General features: G+C 37.7%; 2 protein-coding genes across 2 annotated transcripts; both read left to right on the top strand.

Moving 5' to 3' along the window:
- The first annotated feature begins 16,414 nt into the window (after positions 1-16,414).
- Positions 16,415-17,372, top strand: LOC134653789 (ommochrome-binding protein-like). The gene has a single exon (XM_063509155.1). It carries the CDS (start codon positions 16,490-16,492, stop codon positions 17,348-17,350), a length of 861 nt encoding a protein of 286 aa, XP_063365225.1. The 5' UTR covers positions 16,415-16,489; the 3' UTR covers positions 17,351-17,372.
- A 2,049-nt stretch (positions 17,373-19,421) lies between these two features.
- On the top strand, positions 19,422-20,449 carry LOC134653788 (ommochrome-binding protein-like). Its single transcript, XM_063509154.1, has one exon. The coding sequence runs from the start codon at positions 19,459-19,461 to the stop codon at positions 20,416-20,418; it is 960 nt and encodes a 319-aa protein (XP_063365224.1). The 5' UTR covers positions 19,422-19,458; the 3' UTR covers positions 20,419-20,449.
- The last annotated feature ends 672 nt before the right edge of the window (positions 20,450-21,121 follow it).

Raw genomic sequence — 21,121 nt, 5'->3', positions numbered from 1 at the left:
CTCGTCGCTCGTTGCGCGCGCGCTGATAGGGCGGGGGCGGGGGGCGCGGTGCAATCTGCATCCGGAGTTGTCACGTGAAGGTTTGGTAGGGCGGCTGTATCGACTGACGTCCACCACACCGAGTACGAGTATGATAATTTAACTGAAAACGTATTATCGTGGAAATATTCTCCTGCAACCTAAATCTAAGGAATTAAAGTTAGACCAAGATAAACCTGCAACGATTTTGAAAGCACACGCAGTGCAAGTGTTATTATAGACCCCGGACTTTTGACGCAATGACGTCACAATAGGGTAGTTTGGGGAGTAAATGAAACGGTGTTAATTAATACGGCTGTATTAATAAAAATTTAATAATCACGATATAAATCATCTATAAGTTAGTTAGTTAGTTAATACAAATAAATCCAAGGAACCGTTACAACTCCTGCTTTGATAAAAGCAAACTTTTCAAATATGTACCAACCTACCAATAACATCTATCGAGGTGGAAAGATTTTCCTTTTTGAAAAGGATAATATTCTGATAGAAGACGTAGGCTCACCGCAAACTTTTGATTTGTTACGGAGAGCCAGTTACCGAAAGAACAACGTCCATATCGGTATATTAATCAATTGACAATTAACTTATAGGTAATAATTATACCGTAGATGCCTGATTAACACAAGCGTATTAATTAACACCGCTCCATTTACTCCCCAGACTACCCTATTGTGACGTCAGTGCAAAAGTCCGGGGTCTAGACTTATTAAGTCATAATTTCATAGAAGACCGACGTTTAAAATAACACTTGCGCTGCGTGTGGTATCAAAATCTTTGCGGACTTAACTTGGTCTAACTCTAATTCTTATGGCATCTAAGTCACAAAAAATAGCGAAACATTGTAAATAATTACAAAATAAACAAAACTTGTATTTAATAGATTTCAGCCGTGAAACCCACAAAATCCCCTATTTAAATTCCTGATAAATACCCACTTCGATTCCAAGATGGCGGAAACTTTACAATCCGCTCATTCCGCCAGGATTTGCCTAAACAGGATTATTTATTTCCTAGTAAGTTGTTTTGTTCGGAGATTTTAAGGTTTTTGACCCAATTATATCGTAATCCGAAATAATCTTAATAAGGCCTAATTTTTGCAAAAAAAAGATAGATTGAATAATTTTACGGTTTAGACTCACTTGTTTTAAGTCACTCGCGCGACATGTTTCGGAGAGCCTAGGTCTCCTTTCTCAAGCACTACAGTGCGAGCAGCGTTCACGACGGCCGTGTATCGCGTACTCAACCGTAAAATTTTTCAATGTTAGTATGTCTCATAACAGTTTAAATTCGAAAAGTTAGATCACTGTCGCTTTCCTAATAAGCATATCAGTACGAATTCTAGACATTCACCGAACTACGGAGGCCAATACGACCGTAATTTAGACATCAGAATGATATCTAAATGGATGATAAAAAAATTGAATTGCCTTCCGGTCTGCTTTGGTATGCAACGGTAAGAGTGAAGATGTGGAGGAGGCTTCTAGTGAGTAAGTAAGGTAAATTATCTTTAATAATTGTATTTTTTTGTACACAGTAATCCATAACCTATCGCGCTGCATGCGCACCACACGCGCGCCGCTCGCGAGCAACCCGCGCGCATGTCAGCTAATAGACTGCGTGCTTAACTATCAAATCTCATTTAAGATTAGCTTTAAATAAGTAGGGACACAGCTCTACAGAATGAGAGATTCATCTCTCATTTGTTAGAATGAGATAACGATATTCATATCGTTATCTCATTCTAACAAATAGCTTTGTCCCTACTTATTACGTAAGTAAAACAAGTGTATCTCGGGCCTTAAACTATGAACTAATTTTACGGGTTGTACGTTGTTTCATATACTACATTTTCGTAGAATTGCGCTTCATAGAAAATGTTTCTCATATTATCATTTCATAGAATGATCAACTTCCAGTGCACATACATTGTAGAAGATCTATTTGTATATTTTTTATAGTTTAGAAAATTAATGTTTCGAAATTCATTTTATGAAATTTCAGGTCATATTTTATTATTCCTTATAATATTAAGTTTATATAAAACTTGTTTCCAAGCCTGCATATTCATAGAATTGTGTTTCTCATTTTATTAAACTTAATATTTTAATTTTCTAACCTAACCTAACCTAACCTACTTTTCTGGCAACAGTTTGTTTCTGCGGTGATCGCAGTTCTAACCTAACCTAACCTACTTTTCTGGCAACAGTTTGTTTCCGCAGGGGTCGCAGTTCTAACCTAACCTAACCTACTTTTCTAGCAACAGTTTGTTTCTGCGGGGGTCGCAGTTCTAACCTAACCTAACCTACTTTCCTGGCAACAGTTTGTTTCCGCAGGGGTCGCAGTTCTAACCTAACCTAACCTACTTTTCTAGCAACAGTTTGTTTCTGCGGGGCTCGCAGTTCTAACCTAACCTAACCTACTTTTCTGGCAACAGTTTGTTTCCGCAGGGGTCGCAATTCTAACCTAACCTAACCTACTTTTCTAGCAACAGTTTGTTTCTGCGGGGGTCGCAGTTCTAACCTAACCTTACCTACTTTTCTGGCAACAGTTTGTTTCCTCAGGGGTCGCAGTTCTAACCTAACCTAACCTACTTTTCTAGCAAAAGTTTGTTTCTGTGGGGGTCGCAGTTCTAACCTAACCTAACCTACTTTTCTGGCAACAGTTTGTTTCCGCAGGGGTCGCAGTTCTAACCTAACCTAACCTACTTTTCTGGCAGCAATTTGTTTCCGCAGGGCGCGCAGTTCTAACCTAACCTACTTTTCTAGCAACAGTTTGTTTTTGCGGGGGTCGCAGTTCTAACCTAACCTAACCTACTTTTCTGGCAACAGTTTGTTTCCGCAGGGGTCGCAGTTCTAACCTAACCTACTTTTCTAGCAACAATTTGTTTCTGCGGGGGTCGCAGTTCTAATATTACAATTCTTTGCATTGAGTTTATTTTCAATAAATTTGAATGAAGTGAATAAGTTCTGAAATAATAATATTTGAAAAGAAAATACTCGAACTAAATGTTATATTAAACAGTTCCTATGAAATAACAATCTATGAAATCTGTGTCTACGAAACAAGAATACACGAAACATAATTCTACTGTTTGATAAGTTTCTAAATTTAAAAAGTTTGATAGTAATATTCATTCAACTGAATTTCTGTGAAATATGTTTCAACCAAGTAAATAGTCTATGAAACAATAATATTGAAACTGAAAGTATATGAACCAAATAATATATGAAATAATTTCTGAGAAACGATATTCTATGAAATTTCTGTCTGTGAAATAGGGTGACACCAATTTTACGGGCTAACTAACGTATTATTAGTCATTTACTAAATTTCATTCAGGCAGGCTGCAAGTCCGACTGTATATAGGTACTATCTAAGGTAGGTATGTACAGTCGAACCCGATTGTTGAATATTAATACAGAGGTAATCTTGCTGGCAGTAAATCAGTGGAGATTTATTAGCCCGCTACAGTTGGACTCGCATTCTGAATTTATTATAAAGTTTTTGAGGTGGGATTTGAATATTAATGATGATTTAAATTATACTGAATAATTTTTACTAATAAGCTTTTTTGTTTACCTACGTGATATGTATTTAGAATCCTCCCTCCTCCCTCCCAAATTATATTTGATAGCTCGTGTCAGGATTAGTAATGTCGCAAAAGTACCTAATGCAGCGAGTGTGTACTGTCTCCTCCGAAACTAGTTTTTTCCAGATTACTATTTTTGCCGTTCGCCATTTTTACCATTTTACTTTTTCTCGAAAGCATAATTTAAGCATTCGCATATTTTCCCATTACGTATTTTAGTTTTCCAATAGCTTATTTTTCTGATAGGTTTTCTAACCATTTTCGTCGCATTGTGTTTATTCTGTCTCTTACAGGCGCACGCATGTGGCAACTCTATTATGTACTTGTTTTCAGTTCATATGCATATTTTATAACCAAAATAATGTCAAATGGCGACCATAAATACTGCTTCACGTTATACCGGGCCGGGTCCGTGCCGGAGCTTCCGCCACTTACTTTTCTATGACAGATGACCGCTCACGTGTTGCTTTCCATAGAAAACGAAGCGCCGAAAGCTCTGGCCCGGACCCAGCCGGTCTAACGTGATTCATCCTTAACGGCAATTAGTTGGCCGACTGGCGCCCTCAATAAATTGTAGAGGTGATTACATTTTAATCCGACTGGACTAGGTACTTTGTCAAGACTTGCTAGGTTTAGTTCAAGAAATGGGGCCGGTTATCGGAACCCCAGGTGTGTACTTAATCCCGTGATAGGTACAGATTGAGCATCGCTGGCAACGCAACCGCTTTCCGCCTGGCAACGTGCCATGCAACGTTCGCTAGGTATGTGGCGTATTTGAACTTTCAAAACTGGATTTGATACTGATTTTAAAGTCCGTATACGCTTCCATTTCAATTGCTTGCCGAAATGCAGAACATTTTTAAAATCCCAAAATTAACGGAAATTTCCGGAAAGTTCACGAGAATTTAAAGCAAGGTTCCATTAGTACGTTTTCAACGAGACATGTTCGTGGATGAAATAGGAAGAGAATGCCGGGCTTGCGGCTTAGGGATGACTCACGCTAGACCGGGCCGTGCCCGAGCCGGGGCGTCCGACATGTCATTTTCTATGACGGCTGATAGGTGATCAAGTGAAGCGCCGGAAGCTTCGGCCCGGTCCCGGCCCGGTCATGTGAGGCCCCGTGAGTCATCCTCCAAGTTCGTTTTAATAAAAAAAGGTGTTGATTTTCTCAACACAGAATATACAAAGCAAAGATGTTCCATAAGGAATACGACTACATAATACAAACGCACTTGTGGCCTGTTTGCTTGAGTGAACGCGCTGCAGTCAGTGCACTGTGCTAGATTACATTTCCGATGCAGTACTAGGGTTGTCACTTAGGTCTTTAGAAAAATCATCTATAATTTTTTGTACTAAATTAAAATTAAAAATTTTCGATCGTAAACAAAACGAAAGGAATTAAACATGATTGCATGCTTCATAATCATGATCAGGGATGGTCAATTTAACAAACCAAAATTAAAACATTATCTACACAAGATTTTAGGAAATTTTCCAGTTTCCAGTTAAACCATTTTTTTCTTAATTCTTTTTTCCTTACACAACTTTAGGAACAAATCAAATTATTTTATGAAATATTCTTTTCTTTTTCTTTGTATCTTAAAGATTTACAATTTAATTAATATTTACAATAAACATTTATATAGGTATATGTAGCCATAATTGATGATTGTTTGATCAAAATAATTTATTTTATTAAATTTTATATCAAAAACAAAACTCTTGTATTTGTGACAACCCTAGTACTCAGCTGTGGCGTGTGGCGCCCTGCACAAGAAATATCTGATATCGGCTTCACCTAGATATAACTACTACATAAGTATGCGTATTAGGATAACTATCCTTGTATACGACGATCAGATTTACGTGAGAATCACTACATAGTATAAAACAACGTTGCTGCCCGCTGTCTGTCTGCCCCTATTTATGCTTAGATCTTTAAAACTACGCAACGGATTTTGATGCGGTTTTTTAGATAGATTGATTCAAGAGGAAGGTTTATGTATTACTTGTTAACCCGTGCGAAGCCGGGGTAGTTCGCTACTACTAGTATAAAGAATACACGCGGCAAAGTTAAATACTTCGACCGGCCAACCCCATTAGAGAACCATCCCTTTTTCGGAACTCGACTGTAAAAGGCCAGCAATGTCCGTCATTTAGAAAATGGAACAAAAGTCGCAACAGAAACAAAAGACTGGCGTCACCGTCGAGAATTTAAAGCAGTTACGGAAAGCCGGATGTTTACCGGGTCCGGCAGCCGGCCTGTTAATGCTGTGTCTACATCGGCGTGAACATAGTGAGCTAAGCCAAAGTGAATAGATACTATAGAGGGGTCCTGTCATAGTACATTTTGTAGTCAAAGTAAATTTACTGCCATCGATCGACATACAATTAAAACTCAAAATGAAAATGTATAAAACTATCAAAAACATGTAAATATATGGATAAATGATTTTACTATTTTTATATAATTTCGACCCATGTTCTTTCACTGGTACCTATGTGTTAAAATGGCTAAATATAAAACGGTGTTGTCAACGTCATCTAGCCGAGCATAGGTCAAACGTGTGTGCGCCATCTATCCGAGAATGACTTTTTCTTGATTTCCGGGGCACGTTTTTTCCTTAAACTTTATTCATCTTATACGGAGTTACATAATATGTCTTTGGTTAGCCAACGCTATATGCTAAGTGCTATGTCAAATATAGCACTTCTTTGAAATTACAAGGCCGCAGCAGTAATGCAGCAACAGAAATGCATTCAGCAGTTGCCATCTGAATATCACCTCAAAGAATAATAATGTGACATTTCTTCAAACAAAAACGTCACTTTTGACACTTGTTTGACACTGACACATCCGATCCATATCGTTTTGACGTATCTTCAAGTTCGAATATGGCATAGGTATACCAAAAGATGACTTCCGGTTCAAGCGCCATCTTGATAGTCACGCGTCGTGATTAATTCCTTTGTTTTTGCTCATTAATATAGTTTAAAGTATTAGCTTATTGTACAACAAATGTATGCAGTGTGCAGTGAATCGAGAATGAATCTTTAAACGCGTATTTAACCACCATTTTGGAGTCAACGGCCGGAAGTCCACGTGCTACTTGTCAAGTCCAGTTACAAGCTTTTGAGAAACGGGCCCCAGCTATCGCTTTACAAGTGCTAATAAAATCACCGTAACACTGTCTTGTACAGTCAACTGTAAATAATTTATAAATATTTATTTATTCTTATCATAACTTATGATTTATAACACGAGCGTTTTCTCACTTAAGTGTTGAGGCAGCTTTACAAGCTGGACATTACTTTACGGCCGTTGCCCGTCACTGGGATATGAATTTCAATTCGTCAACGCGTTTGTTGTTTTTTGTTCGACAGTTATACGTGACGCGACGTCGTTGCATGATTCATTGCATTTCAGAATTGAAATTACGCATTATTTATTGTGTAATAAGAGCGACAGGGCTGAAATTATTAAAGGGAGACAAATATGAAAGTGATAAATGTCTAATGTGTCTGTCTCTTTTACTCGTAAGCCTCTCACTCTTACACGCCATCATGCGGTTACTAACCGCCGGTTAGTGAATTGATTCATGACTATAATGAAAAAATTTCCTAAATTGCAATCAATAAACCATAATTTTTGCAAGTACAGTCGACGTCAAAGACATGTGTACACTTTTGCACCTTACTCCTTTGTGATAAGGCGAAAAATGTAAACATATCTTTGACGTTGACTGTACCTATGGAAAACGAGTAAAACCTTCTAAAAAGGGAAACTTCCTTGTAAAATAGATTTCTTTCAATCTTTTTGAACTTTCCGCCGCTTACACATTTGTACCCTCAAGATTTCAATAATTTTACAAGCTTTTATTTAGTTTCACCTGTCCCGTTGTCTGCCTGTCTGTCGGTCTGTAATCAAATTTTGCAAGTTAAATTTGACCCACTTCCCGGTTTCCGATGAAGCTGAAAATTTGCGTACGTGTGTAAGTCAGGTGACAATGCAATATTATGGTACCATGGAGCTGATCTGATGATGGAGACAGGAGGTAGTCATAGGAACTATGTGATAAAACAACAGAACCTAATTGTGTTTGGGGTTTTTAGAATTGTCTCGATGAGTATTAGTTGTCTGTGGAAAAAAGTACAGTCAGCGATAAAAGCTTGTACTAGTGTAGATATTTTCAAGCACATTTTCCGTGTAGATCTATGCCTACATCTAATGCTGTTTCCGGCAGTCATTCGTGTCCCTCTTATTCGCCGTTCCTAAAAGCCTCGTCAGTTTTTATTAGCGCCACTAATTGACAACCGACGGGTCTAATTACGTTACGGCATTACTATCTTGGTTATATTACTATCTAGAAGTATTTCGAGGAAAGGCGATGGCCGCTTCTCCATACAAACGTAGTCCCCATTTTCCTCTCTGGATATAAACATTATTGAAAATAGTTTTACATAATTTTATGTATTTTAAGCATAGCTATGCCCGACTGTTTGTTTACGGCGTCCGTTCCGTAGCGATGCGCGGCAACGAAATACTACTTCTAGACACCAAAACTTGTCTACGTGACAGCGTGATAAAACGGCGTCCGTCACTTTCAGTCGCTCGGTGTTAAAAAGTGACGGTTTTTTTATCACGTGGATAAATCCATCCACATACACACACACACACCAAACACCAAACCCACACACCAAACCCGTTGCCGTTGCCTGTGATGATGATGAAATCCATCCATAATACGCCTGCGGCTTATTATTAACTAGCGACCCGCCCCGGCTTCGCACGGGTTATCAAATTATACATAAACCTTCCTCTTGAATCACTCTATTAAAAAAAAACCGCATCAGAATCCGTTGCGTAGTTTTAAAGATCTAAGCATACACACAGACCGACAGACAGCGGGAAGCGACTTTGTTTTATACTATGTAGTGAAGATCTTCGTGAACCGTTTTATTCTTCATCTAGAATCCAAAACAAATGAACGTGTTACCCAAGGCGATTTCGAAAGCAATAATCGACTCATGTGGAGTTGGATCAAGGGTAGTTAATGAATTCTTTCTTTCTGTTGCGCAAACGGATCGGATCGTTAGGAGAGTAGTTTAGTACGGTGTTAAGTGTCAAGTAGCGGAGTAACTTGCCATGTTCGGTTCGTGAGGAAAAATAAGGAAAATATGTCATTATGTTTCTTTTAACGAAACAGGCGGGAACGAAAACATTTCTGGCATATCCAGCTACCAATACATTTTGGAATCTATCGGAAAACATAGATCGCATGGAAACCTAAATATCTGTGAAATATGTGGATATCTGCGAAGAAAGGCAGAGTGAAGTGACTGAGTTGAGTGAGTGGGCGTGAAGTGAGTGAGTGAAGAGTGAGTAAGTGAGAGTGAGCGAGTGAGTGTCGAGTTAGTCGTCAACTGCGATATTTTCCTATAAAAGACACATAAATATAATTCTATAAAGTGTAATACTTTTACATTAAGTACCTTGTTAACTATTTATAGATTTAGTTTTATATTCTATGTCTTTTAGTAATTTATATTAATAAAGATTTATAGATTTATACCAATCTTCAATTCGCTGGAATCCAAATAGGATTTACGTGAAAGCTGAAAGCTGGAAGTTAAGTATAAATGAAGTTCGTTATTTATGCAACGGTGTTTCAGTGAGTCAATACGAACAACACAGAATAAAATGAAGTATTACGTGGTGGAACAATGTTCAGAAATATTGACGCCTGTTACACCGTACCTATACGCCTTAGTGTAAGGCCTGAGTGGACGCTCGAGTTGGGCGTGCAGCGGGGCGAAGCGTGCGGCGTGCATGTTAAACAAATGCAAGCGTATAGGAGCGGCCTTAGTGCACGCTGCTCAAATCACTTGGGAGCTCGACGCCACGCTGCACGCCCCGCCGAACGCTCCGCTTCGAGCGTCCACTCAGGCCTTATACTTAGGCCGGGCCGTGCCCGCGCCGAAGTGTCCGACATACCATTTTCTATGACGGCTGATCGGTGATCACGTGGTGCTTTCCATTGGAAACGAAGCGCCGGAAGCTCCGGCCTGAGCCCGTACCATGATGAGTCACTGATAGTGTCAAAACTGACATTTACGTTATCGAGAACGTAATTTACTTTCTATACATCTCGTTTGCACTAATATGCGAGTACGAGCGAGATGTATAGAAAGTAAATTACGTTCTCGACGGCATTTATGTCAGTGACAAACTGATGGTAGCCGTACTGGCCCCGGCCTGGTCTAGCGTGCGTCATTCTTAATGCTATTCGTTGATTCCCGCACATCTGAATTGATTGATTCATCACGTTGATTCATTCATTCATTCATCCCCGCTCTTCTCTGTCTCAGTGGAAAGGCAACCTAAAACCAGCTTGTGTGTGATAGGCAGCATCGCAAGCAAGTTAGATTAGTTTGTATGCCCCGTAGTCTGTCAGGAAACCTTGTTGTTGTATAGGTAGAACATTGAATTTGCAGATTTTTTCATATTCAATCCTGGTGTGAGCTGTGTTACCAAAATGATTCGAAATTTAAAATCATTACAAGTACTAATTATTTGTGGTATGATGATACTTAGGTATATATGCCGATTTAGAGTAAACCATTACTACTATTGTTGTAACACTTACCTAAATGAGGTTGTGATTTGTGATATACACTGATTTAAACTTTCACGATTTTTACACATTATTAAATTGTACAACGGGACTTAATCGCGTATTTAAGTTTTAAGATTTACCTCCGACGTTTCGAGGACGGCGTTGTCCCCGTGACGTAGTGGTTATATCCTCTTTGTCCCCGTGGTCTCGGAGAAGACTGGCTAAAGTTTACATCAACATCTTCTATAGTTCGTTTTTTTAGCATTAGAATGAAGGTAAGCGATCTTGACATGTCTTTTATTTGAAAAACGCTTTTTAAAAATCAGTAACTTATACTTATGAAAGCAGAAGAATATAAATGATCGTATTAGATTCATAATTGTTACATATTTGCCGTGACTTATTTTTAAAACATGTTTTTCAATTAAAAGACACATCAAGATTGTTTACCTTTTTTCTAATGCTAAGAAAAACGAACTATAGCCGCGCGAGTTTTTCGAACTACCCGCTCTTGGTTTTGTTTATCAGCTTGAAGGTCATAGGTAAATCTTAAAATTTAAATACGCGATTAAGTCCCGTTATACAATTTAATATTTGTGATATAATTTTAATGTAATAGGTATCATATAAAATACGTTGGAGCACAATTACCTACCCATTGGGGAGCAAAAATAGTCCATCGTGGTATTCCACTCAATTCTTACTTACATTACAATGTAATACTAATGGATCTGAGGAATATGATATGATATTCATTTCATAGATACTCATAAATATATTGGGGCTAGATTAATAACGGACGCACCGAAATTAATCATTTTCATATTTTGCGCTAGGTTTGTATGTTGTATTAGGTTTTAGCATATTAAACAGCTCATTTGCATTTGCTAAGTGAAAATCAACACTCCTTGTTCATATCCATTGACACGTGTGCCTTCTGTGTATTTGTGGCTTAAATTAATCTTGTCAAATTAGCAATTGGATAATCATGCAATGTCTGCCATTGATATATGCTATGAATTTGATCCACTTGCCTCATAGATGGTATAGGATCCTAACAGATGTGGTATACGCGGGCGTCCGTGAGGGACAAAACATACGCAATGCGACACTCTGATTGGTCGAATTTATTTGTTGCTAACCATAATCCATAGTAATTTATGGTGGAGAATAAAAAAGCGGCCAAGTGCGAGTCGGACTCGCCCATGAAGGGTTCCGTATTTAGGCGATTTATGACGTATAAAAAAAAACTACTTACTAGATCTCGTTCAAACCAATTTTTGGTGGAAGTTTACATGGTAATGTTCATCATATATTTTTTTTAGTTTTATCATTCTCTTATTTTAGAAGTTACAGTGGGGGGGGACGCACATTTTACCACTTTGGAAGTGTCTCTCGCGCAAACTATTCAGTTTAGAAAAAAATGATATTAGAAACCTCAATATCATTTTTGAAGACCTATCCATATATACTACTATGCACTCAGGAATGCACTCTTGAAATTAACGAAGATAAAAAAACACGGTGTACATGTATGGATAAGTACGAGCGAAATGCACACGCGAATGATAACTGAATGAGATGTATATTATATTGATTTGGGAAAGTGGCGACCCGATTAACGACGCCACCGTAAGCAATTGGAATGATACCCTAACCTTGTGGTGTCCCATCGATAAGACGGATGGCGCGAAAGTTTCCGACATAAATATCCCAATCAACAGGGGGAACGCGACAAGCTCAGTTACAGCCACTTGTTGATTCGACTTGAGAAAATTCGAGCAGGAATGAGAATAAATGGACTCATTTTGTTTATTCTAAAATTTATGTGTAGGTAATAAAGTTGACGATCGGCCCGATTCGAACTTAAAGAAATATCTTAACCATAATAATGGCAAAAAAAAATCTTTTGTTATTTAAGAATCGTCACTTTTGACACAGACATATCTAACCATATTCTAGGCGTAATCTCAAAGTTCGGGTTGGGCCGGAAGTTGTTTCGTCTCTATCATGTGCAATCAAAAAATATTAGAAGCATGTAAAATCCAAAAAATAAAATCCGTTGTTTTTTTATATTCATACTAGTTTCTGCCCTGTTAGATAAAAACTACCTGTCCTTCTCTGGATTCTTATCTTAATAAAAGTCTTGTCAATCCGTCTTACTATCGACCGTCGTATAAATCAGTCCAGGCGATATTAAGGGAACAAGCGTCTAAAGTATTGCCCTGATAAAGAGGGCATGAAAAACGCTGCGAGCGATATTGATATAGTTAGGTAGAATACGTCAGATCTATGTGTAAGGCCTGAGTGGACGCTCGAAGCGGAGCGTTCGGCGGGGCTTGCAGCATGGCGTCGAGCTCCCAAGGGATTTGCACTAAGGCCGCTACTATACGTTTGCATTTGTTTAACATGCACGCCGCACGCCACGCCCCGCTGCACGCCCAACTCCAGCGTCCACTCAGGCCTTACACTAAAGAGGACCAAATGTATGATGCTTATTGCTTTGCCGTTACGATTAAGGGTTTAAGGATGACTCACGTTAGACCGAACCGTGTCCGGGGCGGAGCTTTCGGAGCTTCGTTTTCTATGGAAAGCATCACGTGATCACCTGTCATCTGTCATGGAAAGGTAAGCGCTGGAAGCTCCGGCCCGGACACCGCCCGGTCTAACGTGTCATCTTTTGTGCCGTTTAGAGAGTCAAGAGAGTAGTTTGGATTAAATTCAGTATGTATTACCTAGTGAGCGGTGGTGGCCGAGTGGATATGACATCCGATTTTCAATCCGGAGGTCGCGGGTTCAAATCCTGGCTCGTACCCATGACTTTCTCCGAACTTATGTACGAAATATCATTTGATATTTACCACTAGCTTTTCGGTGAAGGAAAACATCGTGAGGAAACCTGCATACATATGCGAAGAAATTCAAAGGTGTATAAGTCCCAAATCCGCATTGGGCTAGCGTGGGGACTATAGCCCAAGCCCTCTCGCACATAAGAGGAGGCCAGTGGGACGTATATTATGTAGGTTGAAATTATTATTTGTATCTCCTCTTTTGGAATTCACGGGCCTATAAATCCCGGTCTTTTGATAAGCTTGCGTGGGGGATATAGACCCAACGCGGAGAGGCCCTTTGGAGAGCTTTAATGTCATGTGTTATTATTATTATGTACTACCTACGTGTAGGACGCCGGTCGTTAGGAGTTTAAAATCAGAAACGTCGTCATTGACGAATACTGTTGCAGTGTATTTTGCGAGTAATGAAAACACATTCACATCACGTCAACAAAAAATGACGATAAATCCCGCACAAGTAACTCACAGTAAGGGACAATAATGATTAGTAAGGGAGGCCAATTCTGATTTAGCAGTTTGTTAGGCATCTCACGCGCACCAATAAGTGCGAGTGGGATGCCTAATGACATGACTTATTGTATTTAGTACTACCAATCGGCGTGAGAGGTCAAAAGAAGGTCAAATCAAAACAAAACCTTTATATTATTATTATAGTTCGTTTAAATGAGGCGGTTAAAGGCCGAATAAAGCTAATTTTATTCTGTTAAGTAAGAAAGTCCCAAAAATCAGTTATTTCCTACGAGAGACTTCTTTATGTAAGTAGTAGCAAGGATAATTAAGAAGACAGAGTGCTCACTCCATACATCAGTTTTGTTACCAAAACGACTATTAAAGTCCGTCAACCAAATCTTGTCAGTAGTAAAAGGCGGCAAATTTGAAAAATCGCGGGTTAGCAACACTGTTTCGAATAATTCCAAAATGCGTGTCATCTGTGTTTTATCTGTGGAATGTGGATCCTGAACGACAGCCGTCACCTTATTTGTTTTCATTTGGTTTTCATTCTGAATCGTTTCTGTTTCAAGAGATATTTCTGCTGTCACCATTAAATACCAATACATTAAATAAGAATAAGCAAAGCTAAGGGGCCTACAATGTACAATCATGCTCGTTGATGGTAAACATTACTAAAAATTGAGGTTATGACAAGTACACACTGGAAGAACTCTTTCGAACTTTTAAGATTATGTTCAGTTTTTTTGTTTTAGGGTTAAAAGGCATAAATAAAATTAAAACGTATGCCTAAATCTATCCAACAAGACCATAAATTGTGTCCTGGAAACAGTCCATAGGCCCACATGTCTAATATTTTCAGCAATCAGTTGTGACTATTTACAAAGGTAAACCTTTTAAACAGTATTAAGAGCCTTGATTATATCGCCGTTCTTTCGCAATATCTACCTAATCTATACATGTTTGTTGCAGGATTAAATCTTGCCCAATATAAGGCGTTCGTAGTAGGTAGTATCTTTTCAGACAATACTTACCTATGGCGGTTTATGTACGTGTACAACGCAACCAAGTCGAAAAGTGACCCTTATCTTATTTACCTTTAAATTAAATAAACACCCAAATATCAGTTGTTTTATTTTTAATATGTATATTGTACAATATATACCAATCAAAAAAATTACACAGGTATGTCATATTCATCCAGAACAGTACACTAATTTACATTAACAAGTGGCATATTAGCAATTTATAACTTATATTAGAAGCAGAAGGAGTTGAAAATAGAAATAGAAGTCTTGGACAGAAGCTATTAGTACCTACAATTCAGAATAGGCCTCTAGACGGAAACCAAAGCCCAATCACTGATACAACTTAATCTCGTAAGTTAATTTATCTTCGGAGGGGACTACGGGACTGGATTCTGACCAATTAGTGATTAAAACGATTAGTTGGACTAATTGTTACAAAGCGGTGGGTTTCGTTGGGCAGCATTAACAATTTGTTGTTTATGTTTTAAAACAAGCCCAGAGTTCTAAATATAGGAATGTTCCTAATACTAATGTAGGTTAAAAACTAAAGTTAAAAATAAACTGAGTACCTACTTATAGTAAAATTAAAAACCAAACTAATCTAAATAAATAAAAAAAACTATTTAAAACAGGCCCCCGCCGCATTTTGCCAAAGATGCTGGAAGCATTCCCTCGCTGAATGGCAATACTTATGCGCTGCGAGAGAAAGCTGCCAGCTCTCTGGTCACCAGTTGTATCGACGAGCTTTTTACATAGTTCTTTGAAAAGAACATGTGCGCTTGACACCAAATGCCACAAAGTGGTAATGGGGGCCGAGACCTCGATATTTAGCATTTTTTTCCCTTTCAGCCGCTTCGGCAGCCGCCCCAGCCCTGGTCGAAGTTCTTCACCATGAACCAGTGCGTATATTTTATAGTTTATGTCTTGGGCTCGATTTTCTGTAAAATTTTCTCAATGGGTTCGCAACAACTCATAGCTATTAATGAGTTACTAATGTTCGTACAGAATGCCATAGACACCATGGACAGTTTTAAATTATAAATATTTAATTAAGTTCATTTGGATTTTATATTATCTGATGTTTTACAGTTAGTATTTTCCTCGCGTTGCTGTGGTGATAAATTTTGTGTTTCACTCAATACGCCTCGCTACGCTTGTGGTTCAATTTTGTAATCTTTCGCTTGCTAAGTAATCAATATTAGCACGAGAGGTTAAACAATAGGTAACTTTACTTTGGTCTCTTGCAAAACAAATAGTGTCAACTATTGTCGACGTATTTCTGAGCTAGGTACTCTGTATGTTTCGAACTAGGTCGATATTGCCCCATCCCTTTATCTATTCTACTTTCTACATCTTTTATCTATTTATTTATTTTATAGTGCAGGCAATTGTGTAAACAAACAAGTATTAAACGGTTCGCTCTCAAAGCCAAAATGTTCCTCTTGACCTTTCAGGAAATATTTAATTCATAAGAACAACTGTTATTGAATATTCGAGAAAATATTTTTATACCAACTTATTGTCTCGTTTGCTTCTTTATAAACACACATTGTTAGTTGTGATGTTTTGAAATATCTCGATAACCCACAACGAGGTACCGAAACTAATTGAGTTCATTTGTCACTTACTTACTGAATAAATCGGACACGAACAGTGCCTTACTTAGTATATCAGTAAAAACAGTAAAGTAATATAAACTATTAGAAGAAAAAAAAAGTAAAAACGATATGATATTAAAAAGGACGCATAAAGAACGCATAATTAAGAAGGTGTAACTAAAAAAAACAGACAGAAAGAGAGGACTAGATACAATATCCAAGTCGCAGGTTCAAAAAAGCTGCATGGAGCTGGCCTATTAAAAGTATAACCAGACGTTCTGGTTGCTGAAAAGTTTATTTATCATTCAAGAAAATGACACTCGAGCGATACTTACAAATACTTTTTATACTCCAAGTAACCGTTGCACGAGAGGATGACAACTGCAGCATTGTATACGATGACAACAAAAATTGCTTATTGAAAGAGTTACTGATGATGATCGATCATAGTGCCAACCAGTTAGCTGTGGACAAGAAGAAAAATTCCCTGTACTTCAGCCTCGATAGCAGCCGCGGGAAATTCAGCCCTGCGGTCCTTGACATAGATACTAAAAGGCTTACACTACTTGAAGGCGTTAAAGACGCCCTTGCTGTGGCAGTGGACGAAGAATCAGGAGACGTCTATTTTGGGGGAAGCAAAGGAATTTACAAATTCACGGGAATAGAGAAGAAAGTGCAAAGACTGCATTTGAAGCAAGTTGTTCGGTGGTTAATTTTAAGAGGATACATCTATTACATCCAACTAGCAGACTCTAAAGCTTACGTCTACAGATTGTTTAATATCAAACGCTTTCGACAAGTCCAAAACGTCACTATGAATCAGTTCGTTTTTGACGCGGAGCGAAATGTCTTTTTTATCAATGGGACGGGACTTTACAGAGTTTCTAGATACCATGACACAGTAAGACTGGTGAGAAAATCTCCAAATTTCTGCGGGATGGCCACTAATAATGATGGACAAGTATTTGTAAGTACCAAAGAGAGTATTTACTATATTAGAGGTGGTCTAAAGCTGGTTAAATATACTGATATACGAGGTGTTGTGGCGATGACATTTGATAAATACAACAATTTGATTTATTCCGACTCTCGGCAGTTGGTTCGGCTTTTGCCAATGTCTAATAAGAATGGTGTGAAAACTTCAAATGTTAATAATATTCTTTTGGTGAAGTAGGAAGTGACTAGATATTAAGAATGTGTTCAATTGTGAATTTAGTACCATTGACTAATAGTGCAATGAAGTAAAATATGTTTTAGTTAATAATAAACGCTTTCATTATATTATCATTATACCTTTGAGTAGAAGAGATTGAATGGGTAAGAGCAAATAAGCCTACAGAACAATAAATGAATTAATACAAACTTTAACATTCTTACAGTGCGACATAAAAGAGTATAGTAATTAAATAAAACTCCATACAAAGTTGTTGCCATGTTTTAAGCACTTTACGTCAAAAATGTGACAGTTACGAAGAAAGTGGCGCCCTCGTTTAATTTCTACTCTTTCATTATGCACTGTAAGTAAGATTAATGATTCATGATCTGTAACACAATGTAGGTATTGTAACTTCCTATACTTTATCAATGCAAATAAATAATTTCTGTTTTCTGATTTATGATTTTCAATTTCTCCGCATTTAAGCCGATTGAATGGATCTATACTAAAAATATGCTGTTCTTTATCTTTTTAACATCAGTTGTCAACAAAGTATAACATAAAACCACGAGATTGTTGATAGAATCGCACCGCATAATGAAGATGGCAGCACGCCGGCGCTGCGCTGCACAGGACAATAAGCGGAATTTCCAATAAGACAGTCCGAGACGCTAAATGAAATCTGAGGCATATTACAATCACTTAACGAGGTATAGCAAATTGAACTTAAGGGAAAAAATACACACCTTTAATTTTATGTTTTACTAGCTTTTGCCCGCGACTTCGTCTGCGTGGATTTAGTAATTTAGGTAGCTTATTTTTTATCCAATCTGCTTTTTATCGATTCCCCGTACAAATTTCCACCCCCCTTTTCACCCCCTTAAAGGATGACTTCTGGGATAAAAACTACCCTGTGTCCTTCTCCGGGACTCAAACTATCTCTATAACAAATTTCAACAAAATCGGTTCAGCGGTTTAAGCGTGAAGAGGTAACAGACAGACAGACAGACACACTTTCGAATTTATAATATTAGAAGATTAAGATCAATGTTACGGGTAGAGGTAAGTAAGTGTAGCTGCGGAGTAAGATGTCACACTGAGGCCTGTTTATACATAAATAAAATGATTAGTGTTTATTGAGAGTTTGTACGTTTGCCACCAACGCAAGGAGCAAGTACTAAATAGGCCCCAATTTGAAGACCAGTCACAGTATGCCTCACTTACGCGCATACCTTACATTATTCTATCACTACACCTTATAAAATAAAGTCATCCGTCGCGTGTGTCTGTATGTATGTATGTTCGCGATAAACCCAAAAACTACTGAACGGATCATGCGATGGTCACCTATCAAAATTGTGATTCTTGAGGAAGATTTAGGTGTATAAAATTTTAATGTGTTGGGTAACCCGTGCGAAGGGGGTTACTATAGTTATGTACATAAGGCACTTTCTTATGTCATTAATAGATACTTTTATACACAGTTTTTTTACTATACTATTAGTTAGGCAGACTATCCTACATCTAGATCTAGAGGTTCCAGTTACGTTAGTTGCCCAATATCTCCAACTCGCTAGCGCTCGGCACGCGCACGCACCTACTTTAGTTCCACAGCCTGCTGGTTATACATAGCCTGCTGTGTTATACACAGCCTGCTCAGCTGTGTTCCGCATCTGGGCTATAGTATCGGGAGTCATTGTCACCCTACTTGCCTCCGGATAGTTGTATTGTTTTGGCACAGTTTGTGAATTTGTTAAGTATATAGTTGGTCCTCTTCAAAAATATAATTTAGTTCAAATTCAGTTATATATTACATAATAAATCATAAATTGTAACAGGTTCATCGCGAATTTATTTTGCTGCCCTTGGGCCTCATGTATGCTTTGATACAAAATATTTATGACACAGAGATGAAACTATTTGTTTACTAGGTGAATAGAATAACTCTTTCGAGTTTATAAATATTTTGTAAGACGAACGTGAACGATTGTTAAATAACAATCGAAAAAATAAACATTGGAATCTGATGCTGTCTTTATTTCCAGTTTACCAGTGGATGGATCAATACATCTTGTGTGCACTTATAAATATTATCATAGAATAAAATCAAGGATTTATGAACTACGATGATATTAAAATATATGAAGATTATTTTGATTCTCCGAGCGACTTCAACACAAGGCGGAAAATACTGCAATATATTATCAGCAGATGAGAAAAAGTGCCACTTAAGGGAATCACTTGTCATCATCGACCATAGCGCTAATCAGATAGCAGTGGACAAGAAATCTAACACCTTGTACTTCAGCTTCGATGCAGGCCAAGGAGAATTCAACCCAGCATTGATCGGCATAGATACCAAAAAGCTAAAGCTGCTTAAAGGAGTTAAAGACGCTTTTGCTATAGCTACAGATGATAAAACTGGTGATGTATATTTTGGTGGTAGCAACGGCGTTTATAAATATAGCCAGTTAAATAGCAGGCTCATGAGACTGGATATAAAGCAGTTAGACGTGTGGTGGTTAGTGGTGCGGAATCATATATATTACATACAGTTTCCAGACTTGAAGGCCTATGTGTATAAATGCAAGATGATCAAGTTGCTAGAACAGCTTCACAACAGCGTAATGAACCAATTTGTCTTCGATGCCGAAAAGAATATTTACTTTATAAACGGTACAGGCCTTTACAGGGTTGGCAAAGACGACACCAAGGTGGTATTACTAAGAAGCACGCCAAAGTTTTTAGGAATGACTACTAACATATATGGTACAGTGTACGTATGCAGCGACAGTGGGATTTACTATATTAGGAAAGATCAGAAGTTGGCAAAATTTGTGAGCATCCAAGGTGTGTTAGCGTTGACATTTGATAAAGATAACCACTTGATTTACTCTGATTCTCGAGAGTTAGTCCGTCTTTTACCAATGGAGAAGAGAATTAAGAAGAATGAATCTCGGAAGTCTCTTGCTGGGGATGTGAGGAATGTGACAGTTTGTGAAGTGTTCACGATGCTTGTTAGTCCAAAACCAAAGGCGATAATGGAAGAAGAACACCAATGCCCTAATTCATTAAGCACCTCGTAAATAAATGCTTGAAATACTTTATGAAGTGGTCTATGAACAGTATGAACATTTTCTTATTCAGTTTCAATTGTTGAAGAAATCAATGAACAGGTAATTTGTACATAAAAAAAAACAAACTTAACTAAATTAAAACTAAAAACGAATACTAAATAAAATTAAAATAAATGTAAAAAAATTGGACCCCTTTGGCATGGTGCCGAACGGACTGGAAACAGAAGTATTTTTTTATTTAATATTCAAAATCGTAATTATAATTTTTTTTTTGTATTGCTTTTATACCAACATAAAACAGTAGTTATCTTTGTACTTTATCGGGGAACATTAGTTTAATGTTAAGAAAATATGTGCAAATCCCTACTGACATGAATGATGCTGGCATAAAAATATAAAAAAAATAGTAAAGTTTTTTATATCCATATCGCAGTGGACAGCAGAACCCTTTTACCATATCAAGTAATAAATGGATTTTTATGACTATTTAAACAACGTTAGTACATTTTCATGCACACTTTCATGTATATTAAAATATGCGCATTTATTTGGAATGCAAACGAGATATGAACCAGTGTTTTCATTTTCAATGATTTAGATGTTTATTCATTGGATGTATGTTTAAATTTTTTTTCGAACGGTACCCCTACGGCACTAGGTGCACGGAATGCATTGATTATACATATTATAAGTTAAAATTCGTTCGTGTTAT

This window comes from Cydia amplana, chromosome 14, assembly GCF_948474715.1.
Source record: "Cydia amplana chromosome 14, ilCydAmpl1.1, whole genome shotgun sequence".
NCBI classification, from domain to species: Eukaryota; Metazoa; Arthropoda; class Insecta; order Lepidoptera; family Tortricidae; genus Cydia; species Cydia amplana.
The sequence above is the reverse complement of the archived record's forward strand: the minus strand, read 5'-3'. Positions and strand labels throughout refer to the sequence as shown.

Coding starts and splice junctions, on each gene's coding strand:
- LOC134653789 (XM_063509155.1), top strand. CDS start 16,490: ATGACACTCGAGCGATACTTACAAATACTTTTTATACTCCAAGTAACC.
- LOC134653788 (XM_063509154.1), top strand. CDS start 19,459: ATGATATTAAAATATATGAAGATTATTTTGATTCTCCGAGCGACTTCA.